A 21,423-nucleotide genomic window follows, 5' to 3' on the forward strand; every position below is an offset into this window, starting at 1 on the left:
CTTCACTTTCTTCTTAACCGATAGTTCTTTTTGGTTTGGCCACCTGCTGTTTTCTAAGTATTTACCAGTCGATTTCCTGGTTCACTTCCTCCATTTTGTATCGACATTCTTCATGTAAAAGTAGCTGAAAACCTTCCTAGCCCAACGCTCCTCCCCCATTTCTCTCAATCGCTTCTCAAATTTTATCTTGCTGCTAGCTTCCCTGCCCTCAAACGATGTCCATCCCATATCACCTTGTACTCCCTGATTTGGTGTATTCCCGTGAGCTCCTAAAGCAAGCCTACCTATTCCACGTTGCTTAATTTCTAATCTTGCTTGAACTTCTGATCTCATGCACAAGACCGCATTGCCGAACGTCAGCCCAGGAGAGTAATACGACAGCGCCTCTGACGGCTGCTCTCTGCAAAAAATTCGCCAGTTTTACTTTGGTCTGGCTACTCTGTTAGTCATTCATATTTAAGTTGCGCTTGCCATGCTTGCTTGTTGCCTGAACGCTTGTGTGTTGAGCTGTGAGCTCTTCATTTCGTAACAATATCTGGCTTGAAATCGCTGAAATCACTAGTAAACGGCACAATGAAGCTGCTTACGCATAACATGATGACATCAAAGTGCATCAAGGGTGTCAGAACTGGTTTTCCCCTTGGCATTGTGGCAAGTTCATTCATAGCGGCTCACTTGTATCAGACACGTGCTAATATTTCCATTTTTTTCTTCTTTCAGGCTAGCGAAACAAAAGTGACAACTGTGGATTTTAATCCAGAGTTCGTGTGTCGCATGATACCTAAGCTGGACTGGGATGCCCTTTACCAAGCTGCCGAAAGCGTGAGCATATTGCGCGACAGATACAGTTCAAAACTGCTTTTACTAACATGCATGTGATTCCGTGTACACAGTTCAGGCAGTTGCTAAACTACTGAAAATGTTTTGAAGAGTAACTTGATTACAGCAATGTGAACTTTTCTCTTGAAGAAGAAAATGTTAATCACAAGTGTCCACAAAGTTTGTCGGGAGGGAGTAAGGACACACACACACACACAAAAAGAGTGAAACAGGCAGAAAGAAACATTAGTATTCATAGTTGTACTCGATGCTTAAAAACCTGGGTGCCCCGGGATAGGGATACGCACAAAAACATTTATGCTGGTGATGGAAGGCTAAACTGGAAGCAGTGTATTTTAAAGGAGCCACCTGACATAACCACGAGGTGATGTTGCACACGTGGTGTTTTTAATCAGATGCATTTCCCGTGAAACCATAAGAGTTTTCGCAATTATTTATAGGGAAAACTGGTGCTGGAAGCTGTCGCAGGCATGGCAAGGCATACATATGTCAGGCACATGAAATTGGTATCTTTTTTGAGGACTTCAGACACCTCGAGGACGGTTAACTTTGTGTTACAAAATTCTCATAAAAAGCTGTTATTCTCTTAGTAGTAAAAGCATCAGTTTTATTTTATTGTGAGAACTGCTCACATGTACAGGTTGTTTCACACTTAGGAAAAAAAAAAAAACTACTGAGTGCTTTGCAATGTGCTCAGGGTGCTCCCCTCGAAGCGTGAAACGTACAGCCATCATTTTTATGATAGGGAACACGTGAGTGTGCGTGGCAAATAGCCTCAGACCGGGCATATAGCTTGGTGCAATGGTAAAATGTGTAAATAAGAGGAAATAGCGCTGCCATTCCCTATATTGTGTGCTATCCATCCCACAGTATTTCATTTTTCACACTCTATGCTGCTATTGCAATAATGTAAAGCTATCATGACAATACTTTTTATTGAAAACGACCCTTGTTTGCTAAATTCACCTAAAAAAAAAACACATCAATAACAAAGCTTAGAAACACATTTGTGTTGGGGGTGTATGCATTAGAAAAACGACACCACTCATTCCTTTCATTTTCACATTTTGCCAGTGTATTGTGCCACATGTCCAACAAGAAGATATTTGCTATGCAGTCACGTGTTTCCTTTCATGAAAAATTGAGGGACCCTTAAGCTTCACTTTTGAGAGTTGAACCCGACAGCCATATCCTGTCCTTGTTGTGTACTTCAACCACTTAGTGCATACTTTTTGTAGTATGATTTTACTCGAGAAGCTTAAATTGTGCATTACTACAATGTAATCAATAAAGTGGAAGGTGACATGTCAGTGAAGCTTTTGCATATAGCTACAAGGAGCAATTCTGCATGTGAAATATTTTCAAACTTGCTATGCACCCAATGCATAGTCCTAATGGAATACGGGTACGCTCAATGATGTGTGAGCCTATTTTTAATGGGTTTGCAGCTTTAAAAGACGAAGTCATTATGATAATCACTTGTTCTCATGCCTGATAGCAATGTACGCTTCTACTACGCAATATTATTGCGGTATTACATGTTGTATTGTGAAGCCCGTATACAGGACAGGCATGTTTTGAAAGCATTAAAGTTATCTTCACTGCATTTCCAAGCAGAGGAAGTTACTCTATTTCTAAGCAGACACATGGCTGTGTAGTGGCACACCTTCTTGCTATGCAAACGGCCTGGGTTCGATCCTTACTCGGATGCAGAACTTTTTATTTTTTATTTTATATGCATCTTTCTTGAGCTTTGGGCACACACGAGATGATTATTTTTCGTTCATAATCAACGTTGCCAGAATTTCCGCAAAATTAGTTCCTTAGTGCTATTGTGTTAGAATTATAGATGTACTATAGTGAAACATATTATTGTGAGTATGAGCTCGAACACGTGAACGCATGTTGAATCGCCTCGTACCCTACATCGGCTTTTCCCCACAGCAGGGGCTGCTGTGGGGAACTAAGTGGAAAGGGCGGCGCGCTTATCCTAGCTGTTGACACTCCCTCCTTGATATAGTTGCTGCATAATGCAGCTTATCGCTTGTCTGCTGCTAGTAGTTGCTGTCGGTGATATGAATTCACATCAACGCGCTCAGCCACAACCAGTTGACCTAGCAGGCTATGAAGCTACAAAAACATTGGCTGTGACATAGCCGGCCGCGATGCACAGGCCATGCTTTTATTTCATCTAGATGCTGTTCGCTGAGCATTTTGATACGCATCAATGTTTTCAGTGAAATTTTTAATTTTCATGGTATCATTGCTAGCGGCCGAAGGCACGCGATAAACTGTCGTTTCACAGCAATGATCATGCGGGTATGGTGATGCGGGAGTGCCAACATTTAGCGGAAGAGCGCCCTCCTTTCCCCTCCAGTTTTGGCAGCACCATGCTCGTATCACGTTATCTGTATTTTTAGGCTCTTGGCCGCGCACTCGCACATTCGAACTCGTATTGCTCACAATAGTACTACGTTCAAAAGCGGACACTCTCGTAGGGCCCTGCAGCCAAGCTACTGGGCTTCTTTCAGTGCCACGAGCAACTGGTCAGACTCAATAATGTCTTTAGCATAAATAAAACAAAAAAATTTTTCTTTTCCGATGCTGGGATTTAAACCCGTACCCTCATTATCTGAAAACGAGTGTTTTTACCACTAGGCTATGCACCCATGCCTCGACTATGGGAATACATGTACAGTACATCTAAACCACATGAAGTGTGCCCTTTGTGCAAAACAAATACAGAAAGACAGCACTTTCTAATCAGACTTTACTGATTTTTGTGGTAACGCTATAAACGTCCTCAGCGAGACATGATGTAGAGCCGATATGGAAAATTGCACAAATCAATACAATACATTTTTTTCTTTGAAAACAATTTTGATGCTAAACTTGGGTCGTAATGGTTCTCCTGACACGACTATTACAGGTGTTGATTAAGTAGAAGCGAGCATGGGTACGTCATCTGGCGGTTGGTCACACCCTTCCTTGCTCGTTCGTGAAAAGGCTCGAGTGGCCACTCTTTACTAAAGTATATTTCTCTATGACTGTACTATCTGCACCAAATGAAACCGGAACTGCTCCAAGTCTTCACGATGGTATAGTTTGCACCGTCCATGGTGATACGTGGATGGCGCATACTATACCATTGTGAAGGCTTGCCACTGTACGGGTTTCGTTTGACACGCATGTTTGTTGTCTGTTTATTCATATACTGTTTCAATATGGCCTGCAGATGAGTAAACTTAAATTGTAATATGTAATGTGGATGAATGAAAAATTTTATATTTTTTTCGAGGAAGCTATATTTGTGTCACCGTATTCACAATCCTTTTGCTCACTGCCAGCCAACACAAGCCTCGCAGACAGGTGTATGATAATTCCTATGACTGAAATGCAGCCGATAGAAATTGGCATAGATGGTGAGGCTACATTTCCTTCTAGATTTCACTTTTTGTCTGGAGTAGTGGCCATAAGATGGGCATCCTTGTGAAACCGGGCAGTGCAAAAATACTTGGTAAAATGCATCAGCATAAGAAGGGTGACCAAAAGCAAAAAAAAAAAAAAAAAGCAAGGACTATAGGCGGTGGACATGAGGTGGGCTCTTGTTTCAGGTATGAGAGACGACGGGAATGCTTCTTGTAGTCACTGCTTGATGCTGTGTTATCAACAAGAAAATGTGTATGCTTCCATGATGCAATTATTGCTGGCAGCCTAATTATGACTTTCTTGAATTTTCTTGTGAATGGAAAGAATCTACTTCGCATCCTATGGGACGAAGCAAGAAAATGTAAATGAGCCGTGAATGTGGCATAAATATGGCATGGGTTAAACCACAGCACTATACCTAGTATGTGTAAAGGTAAGGCTTTGCAATAAGCAATATGAAGTAGCTTGATTAGGTATATTTGAGGGAGGGCAAAGGGTGATTGCATCCTATCTAGAGGCACACATAAAATGACAAAAAAAAAATTGAAGAAAATAGTTCAAGAGGTACTCTGCTCTGTCAAGTGTGCCAATTCAGTAAGCTTGCAGTGTATATTTGGTTGCCTATATATTGTCAAATAAACAAATAAGGTTTAGCTGGGATAGGTACAGAAAGCATTTTCTTGATTTCCGAGGTTACTGCAATGATGCAAAACTCTCGATGTTGCTTTTTAAATTGCTACTGGAACTGCATAGCATTTTTGCAGTTTTTGAGACATTTAAGTGCTAAGTGCCGATACCTTTGCATTGCAACCAGTAAGAAAAATGTATGCTGCCTGCAAACGGTTTTTCTGCACATGAGAAAAGAGTTTTGAGTGCTTCAAGGCAAGAAACTGTTAAGAATATTCAGAAGCACAGGGCACAAAGATATGAGGCTTGCTCACTGGCAGTGTTGAAGGCATTTTATTTACTTAATTTTTAATTTAATTTATTCAGCAATACTGCCGATACCATTCAAGATCATTGTAGGAGAAACTCATATTAATGTGTTACATAAAAAAGTCCTAAAGCGAAGAACAAAGCAAAAATTGAAAAATACACTGAAAACTAGTTAGTACAAAACTATCTCAAAACTGCTGCAATAACTATACAATAGCGTCTGCGAAAAACCACAGCAGCTCGAACAGTAAAAAATGCATTTCGCACTATAATCACATTTTCAAATATGCACACATAATCATGAAAAAAAAAAAGTCTTATTATGTCTCAGCCGATACATTCAAGTACAATAAAGTAAGGGCAGTATTACGATATAATCTTGCATTCACATAAAAAAAGTGAGAAAAAAGAACTGCACAAACAAGTGCAACAGCTTGAACAACAGTATAATATGAGGGTACTTCCTACCATTATTGGCATTTCAAAATACATGCTCGTGAGCCTAAAAAAAACATTCAGTTGCAGTTGATACATTAAAGTACTTTAAAATAAGCACAGTATTACAATACACTCTTGCATTCACATTTAAAAATAAAAAAAAAGATAAAAACACTCTCATAGTGTTCGGATAACGCTGCGCAGTAAAGTATAGTTCATAAGAGGAAAAGGACAACAGAATGACTTCTGAATCATAATGGTAGTCAGCACTTTTTGCAATGATGTTGCAAAAATGTTTATGGACTTAGAGAATTAGCGATCATTTTACCTAATTCATTCTATTCTGTAATTGCAAGTGAGAAATAAGAATTTAAGGCAGTTTCTGTTCATTGAGTATTCAGCCAGTGTTTAGGAGCGTTTGCACCACGTGGGTCTTGTAGTGTTTAATGAGATGAACTAGATGGTCATTATCATCAGCTTGACTACGTCCAGTGCAGGACAAAGGCTTTTCCCATGTTCCGCCAGTCAACTCGGTCCTGTGCTTGCTGCTGCCATTTTATACCCGCAAACTTCTTAATCTCATCTGCCCACCTAACCTCTGTCTCCCCTTAACCCACTTGCCTTCTCTAGGAATCCAGTTAGTTACCCTTAATGACCAGCGGTTATCCTGTCTACACGCTACATGCGCGGCCCATGTTCATTTCTTCTTCTTGATTTCTACTATGATATCCTTAACCCCCGTTTGTTCCCTAATTCACTCTGCTCTCTTATCTATTAAGGTTACACCTACCATTTTTCTTTCCATTTCTCGCTGCGTCGTCCTCAATTTACGGTGTACACACACGTAAATTCGCCGCTTTGAGGAGTCAGAGATGGCGCGTTGCTGTGATGTACTCCTCACTAGCCAACATAGGCGGAAGAGGGGGTGTTTGAACTCCTTTCAAAATTTTAAAGTTTCGTATGTGTAGACACATATACAAATAAACGCTCAAGCATAAATAATATATTTACAAATACCCTTCCCCTTTGCCTCGCTGACTGGTGGAGGTCAGCCGCGACGGCGGTGCGGGCCTATTTGCGCAGAACAGACGGTGAAACGGTAGGCAAGCAGATGCGAAAACGCGACAAAGTGTGGCTGCACGTAGTTGCCGTAGTAACGACAGAGATATCTTCCATCGGCTTTGCTGCTGGTTTGTGTTTCATTCCTTAAATTTTCGGCACTTGTAACTTTTCTATCAAACAAAAAAAATTGTCTCGGGCTGATAACATGCTCTCCATTCTTGGGTGAAAGTGGTGGAACCTCGTCGATAATACAATTGAGAGGCATGCAAGATTTCAGGACTACTTTTGTGTGGCGCAACAACACTCGTTGAACACGTCCTTTTTTTAGTATACTGTGCTCTCCTGGTCATCATTATATTATCTGGGGTTTTACATCCCAAAATCAGGAGATTATGAAAGACGCCGTAATGGAGGGCTCGGGAAGTTTTGACAATCTGGTGTTCTTTAAGGTGCACTGACATTACACAGTTCACAGCCCACTACCATTTCGCCTTCATCGAAATGCGATTGCCCCTGCCGGGATCAAACCCGTGACCTGTAGGTCAGAAGCCGAGCTCCATAACCACTGCTCCAATGCGGCAATCTTCTGGTCAGCATATTTTCATAGGGAGTATTAACCGGTAACACACTAATTTTGTTGCCATAATGCCACTTAACGCCGTTCTAAGAGTAATCCCTATATAGGAGGCCAAGTTCAGGCATGATCACATGCATGTCGTGTTCTTACTTACTCGGAACAAGTACCCATCTCGGCACTATACAACAGAGTGAATGAGAACAACGAAAAAGAAAATTCATCGCTAACATGTGCTTTTCGCAATAATGTTCTGCCTATAAATTGAATAAGCCAAGTGTTCGATGCTCACTATATTGCCCTCCGCACAGTGTTCGTGAGCCAAACCCAATAATGGTTCTTCAGCTAAAGAACAGATCAAGCCTGCATTGCTTGTTTGTCTCAAGTTCGCAACCAAGGTTCCGCTGCTGATAATTGCTGGAAAGAAAAAAAAAAAATGCCGGCGCTGTGTCGAATTCTGCCAGCGGTCTCCTGTCACATTCGCACGTGGCAGCCGCATTTTCTTCGGTGTCTTTTTTTCTTATCTTATATCGTTACCATTCTGCCATTCCTTAACGTCTATCTTAGTCACCGATAGCCGGTTCATGCGACCTTCCTTCGTGGACAGTATTTGATAATTCCTTCAACCTACTGAGGGCACCAGAAAATGCAGCGGGTGGCAGCAGCGATGTGATAATGTTTTAATTACGCGAACTTTAAAACGAGGCTGGCGATAATTAAGCAGTGGAGTTGTCTTACTGCAGGGTGAAAATTTCATTATTTTTGTTTAAGTGTTACAAATTTCGTACTAAAGGTTTTTCTTAGAGTCACTATTTCGATATTCAGTAAGCAATTTTTGTGAATTGCAAAGCTTGACAGACTGAAAAAAAATATTCTGACATGCTCTATATACTGCAGAAGCATACTGCACTAATTGGAGACGTGTAATGCTCATGTATAATTTTTTTTTATTACTTTGCGATTTTAGCTAGAACATCCTGTTCAGGTTGAAAGATATGAACTATAGGGAGCAGTGCACCGCAATCAGACTTTATGCGCATCGAAAACAAGTTATAGGCACGTGGTGGACACAACACTTGCAATGCGAATCGCAATGGCACAAACAACTTTATCCCGTTAGACAAAATACCGTGCCTCTATTCAGTAAGATACTGCGAGACATATCATTTATGAGATTCACTGCGCCATGCAAAGCGCACACAAAAAAAAGATTGCACTCTGCGAACAAAATCAGACAAAAAACTAGACCAGAAAATAACACTGTTGTGACAGAATGATTGTCCATACAGAGATAGTCTGTAGCACCACGGAACTTTGCATGCACTGTATACTATTGTCAAATTCTAGGAAGCATTGCGATATTGTGCCAGCACGCTGGACAATTTACCAGCGTTTTCATTTAGGCTCCTAGAAGGCGCTTTAAACTTGTGAATTAAAAATTACTCGTGCATTTCGTGCTTATATTGTGAAGTGAATCCCACTTGCAATACCGTCGGCTTAAAAAATTCTAAGGTATGCCCGGTGGTGAGAACGTGTCTATGTATCGGCTAATGAAGCGTAGAGAGCACATGCGCATCGTGATTGAACCAGTACCAAACCGCATTGTTGGTTTCTCTAAATCCTCTATACATCAGTGATCAAACTTTCCAGGGTAATCTCTGGATCTCTGGTGTCCGCGTCAGTTCGAGAACAAGATTTACTACTTGTGTCCTGCATGTAATCTTGTCAAGGAAAATTTATAACAATCGCGAAAGTGGCCAAACATTCTGGTGCTGCCTGCACCAAGCAGTGCTTACTCGTTTTCTGGTCTCCTCTTCTCGAGGTAGACTTAAGTATACGAGACGAAGCCACTTTTATTTTTTGCTATTGTTCGTTTTTTGTCATAACTTCTGTTGTTGTTTTTTTTCACCTGGAGCCGCTTTATCTTTTGATGATGGTGATCACCTATACGTATGGCTCATGTTGAAAGGTGTTCACATTATAATTGTATGACTAAAAATTTATATAATAGTCAAACTAACCTAATGATGCTAACTTAGTTCAGGTTAACACCGCCCTGAATCATTAAAATAAATTTCACCTAGGACATAGGTCTCAGTGACAATGATTGATATGTGGGGTTTAACGTCCCGAAACCACCATATGATTATGAGAGACGCCGTAGTGGAGGGCTCCGGAAATTTCGACCACCTGGGGTTCTTTAACGTGCACCCAAATCTGAGCACACGGGCCTACAACATTTCCGCCTCCATCGGAAATGCAGACGCCGTAGCCGGGATTCGATCCCGCGACCTGCGAGTCAGCAGCCGAGACCATCACAGCGGGGCGTCTCAGTGACAATGACGATGAGGGACTCCCGAGGATAGAATTTTCAAAACGTCATTTTGAAAATGTTTCTCCTTATAAATTGAAGTAGATGCATGATAAGAAATAATTTTCAGTTGTTTCGTCCTTGTTACAATACTAGAAAAGAGGGGAAGGAGCTAGACCACCTCTGTGCATATATACTATACTTCAATTTCAGAAAGCGAGAGCGTAATTTTATAAAAGTAACTATACTACTTTTCGCATTGAACAGAAATCGTTACGCCAAGGGAACAAGAGGGGTCAATACTCGTGTAGGTGAGTGATAAATGACTTCACAGGGTTAAGCTATTACTCGCCTTCTCAATCTGTCACGAATAATGTGGGCTGTTAGAATAATTGAGAATATCAGATCACTGAGAGCGCCGGTCGCCGGAGCATCCGCTATTTCGTCATTTTCGTAAATTTTTGTTCCCTTGGGGGCCCGGTACCCAGATTAATCTGATTTGAGTTATGTGCGTAGGGAACAGAAAATGAAAAGTTCGTGACATAATTGAGAAAACTAATAATAATATAATGACGTCCCAAAGCCATGTGATAATTGAGAAACGCTATTCTTAGCGAGTGCAAAGAATTCATAATGCAATTCCGCTGAAGAAACTGATAAGAAATCGGGAAGTCTTGTTGAGAATCAACAATGGAACGTCTAGGAAAAAATACTGATGCCGGATTTTTTTTTTTTTTTCAGAGTGTGAGACATCTGTAGTTATATTTCTTTACATTTCTCCACTATAAATGCCTCTGTAGAAGCTAGTTTAATATATAGCAATGTAAATCTTTAGTATGATTTGGATATACATCGTGAAAAACGTTTTTAAATTAGTCTTTCATTGCGGATGCAAGGAACTTCACTCAGTTTACATCTAATGATTCAACAAGTGCTTCTATGAAGCCCAACAATGCTGTATGAAACCGAAGTGAATAAAATACATAAAAACAACTAATACTGATGTATACATGAAAATAATTTTTATTTTTATAGAATTTTTATAAATCTTAAGGAATGAATGCACAGTTAGTATCCTAAATCTGCGCAAAAGAAAGGACATCCTAGCTTCTAAGTAGAGGACCTTATTGGCTGTGAATTTCGATAATCCAAGGATTAAATTTGGGCCTCCCTTTCCAAGCAGAACTTCCACTTCCTGTCCCATCGTGGGTGGAGCCACCGACTTTGTATGGCGAGAGGCTTACAGCTCCCTTGGATATCTGTCCCTCAGGACCTAAATAAAGTTTTTGTCATGTCATGTCCCTTTCTAAGAGTACACAATTTATAAGGCATTGAACCAGAATATAAAACATATCCGAATGCTAATACAGAGCTGAACCACTGGTGTCCTGAAATACTGCATGTATGTGGATTTCGTATTTTCTTCGTATCCCTGATCAAATGCTGCATAGCCTTCATAAGACTCTCAGTGCCCGTACTTCTTTCTTGGTCGTATGCCAAAAGAGGTGGTGATCATAAGATATTCCTTAATATTTTACCGAGTTCAACTGCGATATATTCTGCAGGTTTCAAGTTATTCTAGATAATAGTGACTGGGTTATCTAAAGGTAAAATTGCAATCGCGCTCTTTCAAGCATTCAGTCTTAAAGTAATAGCGTGCAATGGATTAATAATTGCTCACTTATACGTTCATAGGGGAATATATAACGATTGTATATCACTATCTGAAGCGAAAAAAGGGTGCTATATCATCTGCATATACATGTGTGTATACTTCATCATGACTGGGAGTAGCGCTTAGCAATATATTAAGAAGAAAAAGCGAGGTTACTGCTCTCTCAAGAACTCCTCATAACCTGGATTGTATATTTGAAGAATGACACTTTCGTAAACAATATAACTCCCTCATTAGTTAAGAACTCCCTAAACTATCTTATAATATAATTAGAGGTGTCATAAAATTTTAAATGATTCAATAATATTTTGTGTTCTACTCTGTCGTAAGCTTTTCTCCGAGATCATTATTGCTTTTTCTCTCTTTTTTTTGTTGTGCGCGCGGGTAGGGAACATTGTGCGGAGCACTCGGACCCGACGACGTCGACAGGCTGACACGGGCGCGCTTGATCGCAGGGTTAATCACGACATAGTCTGAGGAGCTGTTGCATGGTTACTTTCAATCGCTGAGTGGTTAACCTCTGAACTGAACTCGATTCGTACCGGCCTTGATCGTGAGTGAAAATGTCCGTGCGACACCGAGGTCATGGTACGGTGTGAAAGCGAGCCTGACTGCGTAAGTAAGTTCGAGCCACAGCCGCTTCGACGGCACCAAGCTGGAGGTGGCAGCGTCATTTCGACAAGAACTAAATGAAAATAAAAAACACATCTTACATTTCGTTTTCATACTCTCAATTCTAGCGTACTCAAAGTTATGTAGTTTTACTTAAAGGTAATGCAAGGAGCAAGCGAGTATAACTTAAGTAGCGCACACATGCACAAAAAAAACTTAGTTATTCTACAACTGCAATGTCCTGTTTGTGCCCAAGCATAATGCTTGACGCTCAGTGAACACGCAACCCTGAAAGCGGCATGCTTCTCTAATATCCCCATTGTTACGGCAGCGCAGAAACTAAAAACAAAGAAACAAAAAACAAATACGCTTCTTTTGATACGCCAAGGGTGCGTCTATGATGGGCAGACATTTCGTGCGGAATGTTGTGAGCTGTCTGGCACGGTATGTCTTGAAAAACTGTCAACTCATTGCCAGTCGTCGTCAAGATAACGCAGATGCATCTCACTCTCTGCACACTGAGGTGAAGCGACAGTCATAGGGTGTGTGCACCATTCTTTTATGATATTGTATTCATTGCTACGTCACTGCATATGTCATGGCGGGACTTTTGAATTGTTTAAGGTCGATACGCCACGTGCTGTCGTTCACGCGAACTAAACCCCTGGTGTCTAGAAAAGCTGGATATGTTTTATTTATCAAAAAAATGTCACTGAAGTATGAAGGAAAGTGAAAAATCACGTAATTATTTTGTGTAGGGAAAATATTTGCAACTATGAGCGGAAAATGCATAGCTACTTAGTGAGATTGTCTCCAGGGTAGTCTTCATTTGATTGAAGGCAAGGTTGCTAGTGCGTGATTAGCGTTGCTTGTAATTTCCCTCGACACATGTCGACTGAACCTTTAGTTGAATTTTCCTCAATGTATGTTTGATTGCTCTACCATAGGCGTGCACTTCAGGAGTTGTTGAGGGGGGGGGGGGGGGGCAAATTTTGCCTCATACACCGACTTAGAAGGATGGGGTTAGGGGCGCTTTTTCGCCCTTTTTGGTGGTGAATGCTGTACTCACCAGTGTACTCAACTTCTAAGTCATTGACACGCATGCTATTAATGAATGACAAATGTGCATTGGTGAACAGGATGAGTGCTAACGTAACTATATTTGCTGGAAAAATGCAAATAAACCCCAAATAATGTGACAAGCAACTGGAAAAATTTTACAAGCAACATAGTGAAATAAGAAGCTCAAATACACTTATAAGTAAAATTAGCAAATACATACACACCCCCTTTTTTTTTTAAACACGAAATTATTTTGTGCCCGGGTCCTCCAAGATTGCAGCGACGTATTTCTGTCGCAGATAAGGCGTTGATAAAAAGGACGCCACCAAATGACGCTGGACTCGCTTTTGCAGCTAAGAAACTGCCACGCACTTCCATAACACAAGCAAACTGTGAGCGAGTGCTCCGAAGAAAATCGTGTAGTGGTTAGTGCGTCCAGCAAACAAAATCAAGTTCAAAACCTGTAATAATCATTTGTCTTGTCTCCAATGAAAGGGAAGCAGTTTTTGTCTATTCCCGAAACAGAAAACACAACCACAGCAGCATTGTTTGTGTCAGTCAACGCCTGCACGGAAACAGGCTTAAGGGCACAGGGTAGGGTGAAATTCGAAAAAGTGTCACTTCTTTTTCTTTGTAGTTTGCGAAGGGTGTCCCTTTGTGCATATTTGCTACATTTGTGCAAAGAGCACTTTTGTGCCTCAAACCAGCTTTTCCGAAAGCAAGTACTAGGTGAAAATGCACCCTTGGGCAAGCCCCTTGTATGCGCTCGATGCTTACGGTCTATGTTCCTAAAAAAACCTCATGCATGAAAGTGAAAATGCTTGTCAAGAGTCAGCTGTGTACGTATATGAAATTTTCAGGTAATTTCTATAAGACACTCAGAAGACGCAGTGCACCTTTATATTCGCACTTCACATACGAAGCCCATCACCTCAAATACTTCCAGATCCTAGCTTCATTACACCTTAAGCTTGTTGCTCTTGTTGATAAGTTTAGGTGATGTGGGTAAAGAAGGTCTTCAGCAACTGTGAATTTCGTGGCAACCCTACAGTTCTCTTGTAAAAATGAATAAATGTCACTGACATACCCAGATGCTGCACGCTCAGCCGGCAAGCACTTCATCGCTGAAACTTTCGTCTTTTCAGTGTCCTTCAAGCTGAATCATGGGCAGTTTGACTATGGGTATGCTCTAATAGACATGACTATTATTTGTGATGCAATTAGACCGAAATAGCGTGTTCCAACTGCTCGGGGCAAGTATTGAGTTAATGGGAATACTTAATTTAGGTTCCAAGTTTTAAGGGTTGTGACATTGGATATTGTTCTTGCATTTAATAATGGTAGTATCACATGAGCCTAAATTATAAAATAGCTAGGATTCAGGCCTGGCCGAAGTACAGTTCATTTGCTGGCAAATGTTAGTTGCACTCAATAATAAACTGCGGATAGAGCTGCATGACAACTCACAAAAGAAGTAATACTAGCATTATGAGAGGCTCCAACGTGAAAACTTGGCTTTGGAAATGATTACCAAGCTACCAAATAGAATAGTTCAACGCTGTTTATGACAAAGTTTGTTTGCTTTTTAGCCGTTTTCTAACTTTAAACTCCGTTATCTCAAAAGCATGTTTTTTATTATTTAGGTACTATTATTTCCTATGCATTCCAGGATAACCATTTGATTATTTTTCCTTGTATTTATACATGAATGCCTACAGCTACTGAAGCAGAATTGAAATTATGCACTTTCTAGTTTTTGTTTCACATTTCCATAGATACCAATTAACTTAAAATTTAGGTTCTTGTGACTAAAAATTTGCCAAAATTTTAATTCCGGTCAGATTTCAATAAACCTGCTTCAGTTAAAGAGCAGAAAATTTGGAAGAAAATTGATGTATGGATTATGTGAATATCCCTTTTAGTCACCGAGAAAATGTACCTCAAATTGACCAAAATTGCATGGGACGTATGAGACCTACTTGGTGCCCTTAACCCATGGACTTCCGTGCTCTCCGCGGCCGCTCCCGAATGGTATACCACTGGAAACTTTTCGCGTCCACCGGCGACATTGGTTGGTGCACTTCAACCTCAATAAAATTCTTAAGAAACGTCATAACGAATAACAATCATCAGGTGCTTCAGTATGATTTTCATCTGTGAAAAAGTTTAAAGCACATGGGCATGTGAAGAGCAACTTCACATTTTTCACACTCCTATCGGCTCTCGGATTTCATGCACTGTGCCTTACAAACTAAGCAATTTCTTGATGGGTTCTGCTTGACTTTGTTTTCCAGCATGTAGCGAGGAAAATGAGCCCATTCGGCGGCTTCTTGGCTCATTGGTGAGGCCGCAACGCCATGTTTCTTCCACATTTCTTCCGTGACGCGGTTTCGAAAAAGCTGTGTTAGTTCATCATTCGCCACTATAAAAAACACAGAACAGTTACAAACAGCTAAAGAACATGGACAACTGTGTCCATCTAGCACATAATATACCAACAAAAAAGCAAATGCAAAATATTGTGCTGCCATCCATGAAACATTGTTAAAAGTAAGCATTTTCTATGCGGCTGGTGATTCGCCGGTCAAAGCACCTTTGGCCTTGCCAACTAGGCCAGCGGAAAGTCGGCCGCAGGAGCCAATGGGTAATTGCATACAGAAGAGTGATGACCAAGACAGTGAAAAATCGGTCACATTTTGAAAGATTCTAAATAGGAAGACCATAAGTTCTGTATGCACAACAGGCGAGAACTGGCCAACGAATGAAACTGAAACTAGCCAGCATACTGCTGTAGCTAAGACATAAAAAAAATAAAAAAGAAACGAAGAGACATCAGTGCAAGGGAAAAAAATTCCACTTATTCTCACTGCATAACAGCACATGCCAAGCAAGGGAAATGATTAAAAAAAAGCATGCATTTTACATGTACCTTCAATGATGTGCATTTACATCTTAACCCTGAAAGGGTTAAAAAGCACCAGATGGTCAAAATTTCCAGAGCCCTCCACTACAGCATCTCTCATAATCGTATTATGGTTTTGTGAAGTAAAACTCTGCCTGTCTCTCTCTCTCTATATATATATATATATACATATATTGTTGGAGCAGTTGAGCGTGTGTGGCTATGGACACTGGTGCCGCCCCGCAGTGGTAGTCTAGTGGCCAAGGTACTCTGCTACTGACCCGCAAGTCACGAGATCGTATCCCGGCTACGGCGGCTGCATTCCCGATGGAGGCGGAAATGATGTAGCCCCGTGTACTCAGATTTTGGTGCACATTAAAGAACCCCAGGTGGTCCAAATTTCTGGAGCCCTCGACTACGGCTTCTCATAATCATATGATGGTTTTGGGACGTTAGACCCCACATATCAAACAATCTGGACACTGGTGCCATCTGCAGCTGCTATTTCATGTCAGCTACAAGCTTCTGTTCATGCTTGAATTATAGCACAAGGGCCTAGAATGCAATATGGCTATGTTTGGTAATATTGCAGCTTTGTTATCTCCATAGTAAAAGGCAGCTCACGCAGCCAACTGGCTGCTTTAGAGAAGTGTGATTTGGGCTGTACCTTTCCTAAATTTGTTTCAATCGTCTACCATCAACTCCTATAAATGTGGCCTCGATTAATTTGAGTTCTGTATTAAGAGAAGCTTCTGGAAAATCTGGGAAAGAAGTAATAAATTGATATAGGAGGAAAAATAGTGTTGAGGGCATGCTGCTCCAATTCAACCCTTTTCTACTCCCACTGGTGTTTCTTGTCTGAACAATCATTGCACTGTGTACAGTAGATGACACTACTGCTTCCTTAGGCATAAAACTAATTTTCATTACTTTGCTTTTTTACTCCATTTCCAAAGCAGTGTTTAACATGAGTCTTGTACAATTTGGAAGCGTCGCATGCTGGTTGAGTTGCGGTTGAAGAGAAAACACTAGCTCAAGGCAGACAGCAAGCTTAGTAAAAAGATTTGGGTCAGTTAATTTTAATGGTCAAGCTTTGAGATGGTACTGCTGAGTCAATGAAGTTTCTGACCAGGTTCATTACACTAAAGAATAGTCAACAGCAGTCAGTGCTGGTATTTCTGGGTAGTGTTCCAAATGCTTTCTGCATTTTAGCCTGTGCAAAGCTGTCTTACCTTCGGCAGTTTGTAGAAATGCATATTTCTTGCATAATAAAGGTCCATCTGTCATGGTAGCGCAACTTTTCTGTAGAGGAAAAATTATATGTGCGGTTGTCTCTTCAAGCATATTGTTATACTCCGAAGTACTATGCTGGAAAGTTAGGGGTTTTCTGCAAGCTGGTTTGGGGCAGGGATCTATCACTAAATGCACTGTTCGCAACCTATGAAGGGGCAGCACAGAATGAAAAGGATTTTAGAATGGCACCTGTTTTAGATGCATGTGTTACTTCATCCATGAATGATACGCTGACAAGCGAAATTATTGAAGCTGAAAGCTAGGTTAGATTAGGTGCTGAATGCATCAGCACACAGTCTCTTAACCTATCTAGCAAAGAGCTTATGTTTCTAAGATGTTGAATGTTGTACATGTTGGGTGGTCCTTGTGCACTGTATAAAAATACTGTGCTCAAAGTAACAACCTTTTGTTGGTAGTTTGTGCTCTGTGTGTTGTCATCTCTTCCTTTAGTCCCTGTCTTATTTGTGCGATTTAACACTTTTGCAGCACAGGTTTTGCATAAAGCAGGAAAGCTGTCTTGATTTTGTTGAGGTTTCATAGCATGTATCAGTTTTATATGGCAGGTATTAAGGTAGGTCAACGCCTTCGAGAAAAAATTGTAGTTTCATTCCAAAAGTTACAAATATGGTTTTGGCTTGCAAGGCTTCGGAAAAATCTTAAGATTAAGATGATGAAATAGCTAAAAATATAAAGAAATAAATTTATAATAATCCAAAAGGGTCAAAATATGCATGTTTCGGCAACAGTGACAACTAAAAAACATTTGGTGCGACTCAAACATGGCTGGGCAGCTATGTAGTGAAGACAACACTTTGTGCATCTAACCTCCACGACTATCATATCTTGAAGCTTAGGTGCACTATCATAAAATGAGTGAAAAAGTTTATATTTGGCAAGTTTGTTGTACATGCAGTTAGTAGCCATATTATAAAAATTTATTGCTTGTTGTCAATAATTCTGCTTGAATGAACAGCTCCACCTATAAATAAACAGCATGCAAAAGTTTATGTCAAAATATTGCTTAAAAGCAGAGTTATCATTGTTTGCATATCACTAGGATGCAAAAAATCACGATATGAGAAATATAGCTTTATAGATTAGAACCGAATGTCAATGTAATAAAAAAAAAACATGTTAGTGCACCAAAAATTCACTAGGGCTTTTTTTGAAGTTTTACAAAATTTTTTTTGAGTGAGACAAAAGAAGTATTTTTTCCTAGCTCGTTTTGTGTCTATAAGTGACTCTCATCCTCGTGCTATACAGTGGGTCCACGCTTGGCATGTTGAGTTGCTAACTTGCATTTACGCTTCTTTTTCATCTTATACTTCACCGCATTTTATGAAATGTAGCTTTCTCCTTAAAAAGCTAGAATTAAATCCAAGAACTCGAAATAGCCTAGAAATTAAAGATGACTGCTGAACAGAAACGTGCGCGATTTGACTGGAGGAGTGCTCCAACCAAGTAGTGAAATTTTAAAAATAAAATGAGAGCATGATGTTCCACAAGGTTTAAAGTGTACTTCCATAACTTAGCATTATGTAATATATTATGCATGTGAAAAATACTTATGACAAGATAGGAGGTGCTGCGAAAATGGAAACATTCACTTTCGGTTTCAGATGCATCAATCAGGGTTCGAAAAAATGGTGATAATTTTCCAGTGAATCAAGATAGCTATATAATTTTTTTTTGTATTCTTGAATGGGCAGAGAACTCCAAAATATGAAATCCTCCAAAAAACAATTTTTTAAAAGGCATTTTTGAAGATGGTGACCTACCTTAAGGTTTCTCAGCTTTATACGTGATATATGCATGGCTAACCTTAAGAGCTGTTTCTTGAATGGAACTATTTATTTCTTTCAGATTGGCATTGCTGCAGATTTGCCTAAGGCATTATTACCAGATTATGAACATAATGAAGAGTTCTTGAGAAGAGTTCATCACACACTTTTTGAGGTGAGAGATGGAAATGAGCTCATTTGTTTCTGTGTATGTGTGTCAGCATGCAGTAGAACTTTGTTTATCTTGCTTCTGAGCTACATCATTGTAGGAACAAATTAAATTAGTTTTCCAAAGCCAGAGTCCACCTGGTCATGCACTGTAGACTTCTTTCACCATAGTACATTAGCGGCTGTGGCATAGTTCTGCTAAGCACAAGGTGACTAGTTTGATGTCAGGGTGGTTGCATTTCATTGGGATTGAAATGTATAAGTACCCCCTTACTTCAATTAAGCTGCATGTGAAAGCAACCCAGGCTGTAAAAGCTAATTCGTAGTCCCCGATGATGCGAGTCCTCCAGGTAATAATATTCAAACAGGAGAGAAGTTCAAAGGACTATGACTTGGTGGCCATATTGCGAAAAGTTACCGTTCGTTATCAATTATTCTGCTTGAATGAAGCACCGCCTATAAAAAAACAGCACGCAAACTTTTATGTGAAAATATTGGTTAGAAGCAGAGCTATCATTGTTTGCGTAACACTAGGATGCAACAAATCATGTTTTGAGAAAAATGGCTTATAAGTGAGGAAAAACTTTTGAACAGGAAATGTTGCACGAGCCGATATTTCGGGTTAAAAAGAGCAATCAGACTCTAAGTACAAAAGATCAGACATAGGCCTTTAGGAAAATTTTATTTAATTACAAATATAAAGATTGTTGCGGGAAAATATTAGGTGGTGTGAAGCCATGGAACTAAAAAACTGAAGGCTTTCCACAGGAAAACAAACAGTGATTTCATTTACACAATGACCAAATGGGCATATAAGTGTGCATAAATTAATTTTGTTAAAAATGTTTAAACTTCATAAGTTTGAAGAAATGTCGAGGCCCGTGTGCTCAGATTTGGGTGCACGTTAAAGAACCCCAGGTGGTCAAAATTTCCGGAGCCCTCCACTACGGCGTCTCTCATAATCATATGGTGGTTTTGGGACGTTAAACACCACAAATCAATCATCAATCATAAGTTTGAAGACTTAAATATTTTCATTCAACTGGTAACTGCATCAAAAGGTTGATTTTCTGCTCCAGAATGAGTGCTAAGATGCTACGGAAGCTACTCCGAATTCACTTCAGTTGACCGCATGGCTGTAATTTAATGTAACCAGTCACTGAAGTGCAACTTTTTTTTTTGTCTCTTTGCAGGTGGAGGTTGTTGCTGGAGAGCTTGTGTGCCCTGAAACAGGGAGGAAATTCCCAATAACAAATGGAATTCCAAACATGCTTTTGAATGAAAATGAAGTACATACGGGGGGATCCCGAACATGCTTTTGAATGAAAATGAAGTTTAAAACAAAGAGGGGCCTGAGGACAGACTGTATTCCAAATGTTATTTTCAATGAAAATGAAGTTTAAAACAAAGAGAGGCCTGAGGACAGACGAGATTCCAAATGTTTTTTTAAATGAAATGAAGTTTAAAACAAAGGGGCCTGAGGACAGACAGGATTCCAAATGTTCTTTTGAATGAAAATAAAGTTTAAAACAAAGAGGGGCCTGAAGACAGACGGAATTCCAAATGTTTTTTTGAATGAAATGTTTAAAACAAAGAAGGGCCTGAAGACAGACGGAATTCCAAATGTTCTTTTGAATGAAATGAAGTTTAAAACAAAGAGGGGACTGAGGACAGACGGAATTCCAAATGTTCTTTTGAATGAAAATGAAGTTTAAAACAAAGAAGGGCCTGAGGACAGACGAGATTCCAAATATTTTGAATGGAGATGAAATATGAAAAGAAGAGGATTTGGAGGGTTCCATGGTACATTTTCTGCCATCCCACTTGACCACTTTGTGTCATTCATCAGAATGCATCTCATGTTTGTAAATAAAATAAACAGTGGCAACAGATTTCACTGTGAGAATCGATGTAATCAAAACTTTGAAGGGTCCGATAGGCAAACTGTTATGCTGCAAGAAGCATGCAGTTGTTTTCATTGATAAATTCATCCTTTAACTCGTCCATGAGGCATACATTGATCAGCATTTTATTCGGCAGCTGTTTACTTGAGCAATTATTTTTGGTCATATATGAACTTAGATGCATTTTGTGCATCTCTACATCAGATGCACTGAAGCAGGCTGATAAAAAGTTGTGTCAAAGTCAGAAAAAAAAAGTGCTGTCAGCTGGAGCTTCTTGCTACATTTGTTGTGGATCTAAACGTAATGTGGTAATCACAGTGCAAACCTGACATTAGAAGTGGCTGCATCCCCTCTCTCTCACATCCAAGCAAGGATGCATTACTCTTAATTGGGCAGAGAACATAGCAGTCTGAATTTGGGTGGAGAAAGTATTGGT

The 21,423-nt window shown here is 40.0% G+C and overlaps 1 protein-coding gene across 2 annotated transcripts; it reads left to right on the forward strand.

Annotated features, from left to right (window-relative positions):
* Positions 1–440: 440 nt before the first annotated feature.
* Trmt112 (tRNA methyltransferase subunit 11-2) lies at positions 441–20,975 on the forward strand. 2 transcript variants are annotated; one of them, XM_037414096.2, is made up of 4 exons: positions 445–651; positions 721–822; positions 18,998–19,090; positions 20,277–20,975. In XM_037414096.2, exons 1-4 carry the CDS (start codon positions 574–576, stop codon positions 20,403–20,405), a joined length of 402 nt encoding a protein of 133 aa, XP_037269993.1. In that variant the 5' UTR covers positions 445–573; the 3' UTR covers positions 20,406–20,975. The 2 variants fall into 2 exon arrangements, with proteins under 2 accessions (XP_037269992.1, XP_037269993.1); XM_037414095.2 differs by having other exon boundaries at positions 441–822.
* Positions 20,976–21,423: the final 448 nt, after the last annotated feature.

This window comes from Rhipicephalus microplus, chromosome X (assembly GCF_043290135.1).
Source record: "Rhipicephalus microplus isolate Deutch F79 chromosome X, USDA_Rmic, whole genome shotgun sequence".
NCBI classification, from domain to species: domain Eukaryota; kingdom Metazoa; phylum Arthropoda; class Arachnida; order Ixodida; family Ixodidae; genus Rhipicephalus; species Rhipicephalus microplus.

Coding starts and splice junctions, on each gene's coding strand:
- Trmt112 (XM_037414095.2), top strand. CDS start 574: ATGAAGCTGCTTACGCATAACATGATGACATCAAAGTGCATCAAGGGT. Junction 823..18,997: donor TTTACCAAGCTGCCGAAAGC/GTGAGCATATTG, acceptor TATTTCTTTCAG/ATTGGCATTGCTGCAGATTT. Junction 19,091..20,276: donor TTCATCACACACTTTTTGAG/GTGAGAGATGGA, acceptor GTCTCTTTGCAG/GTGGAGGTTGTTGCTGGAGA.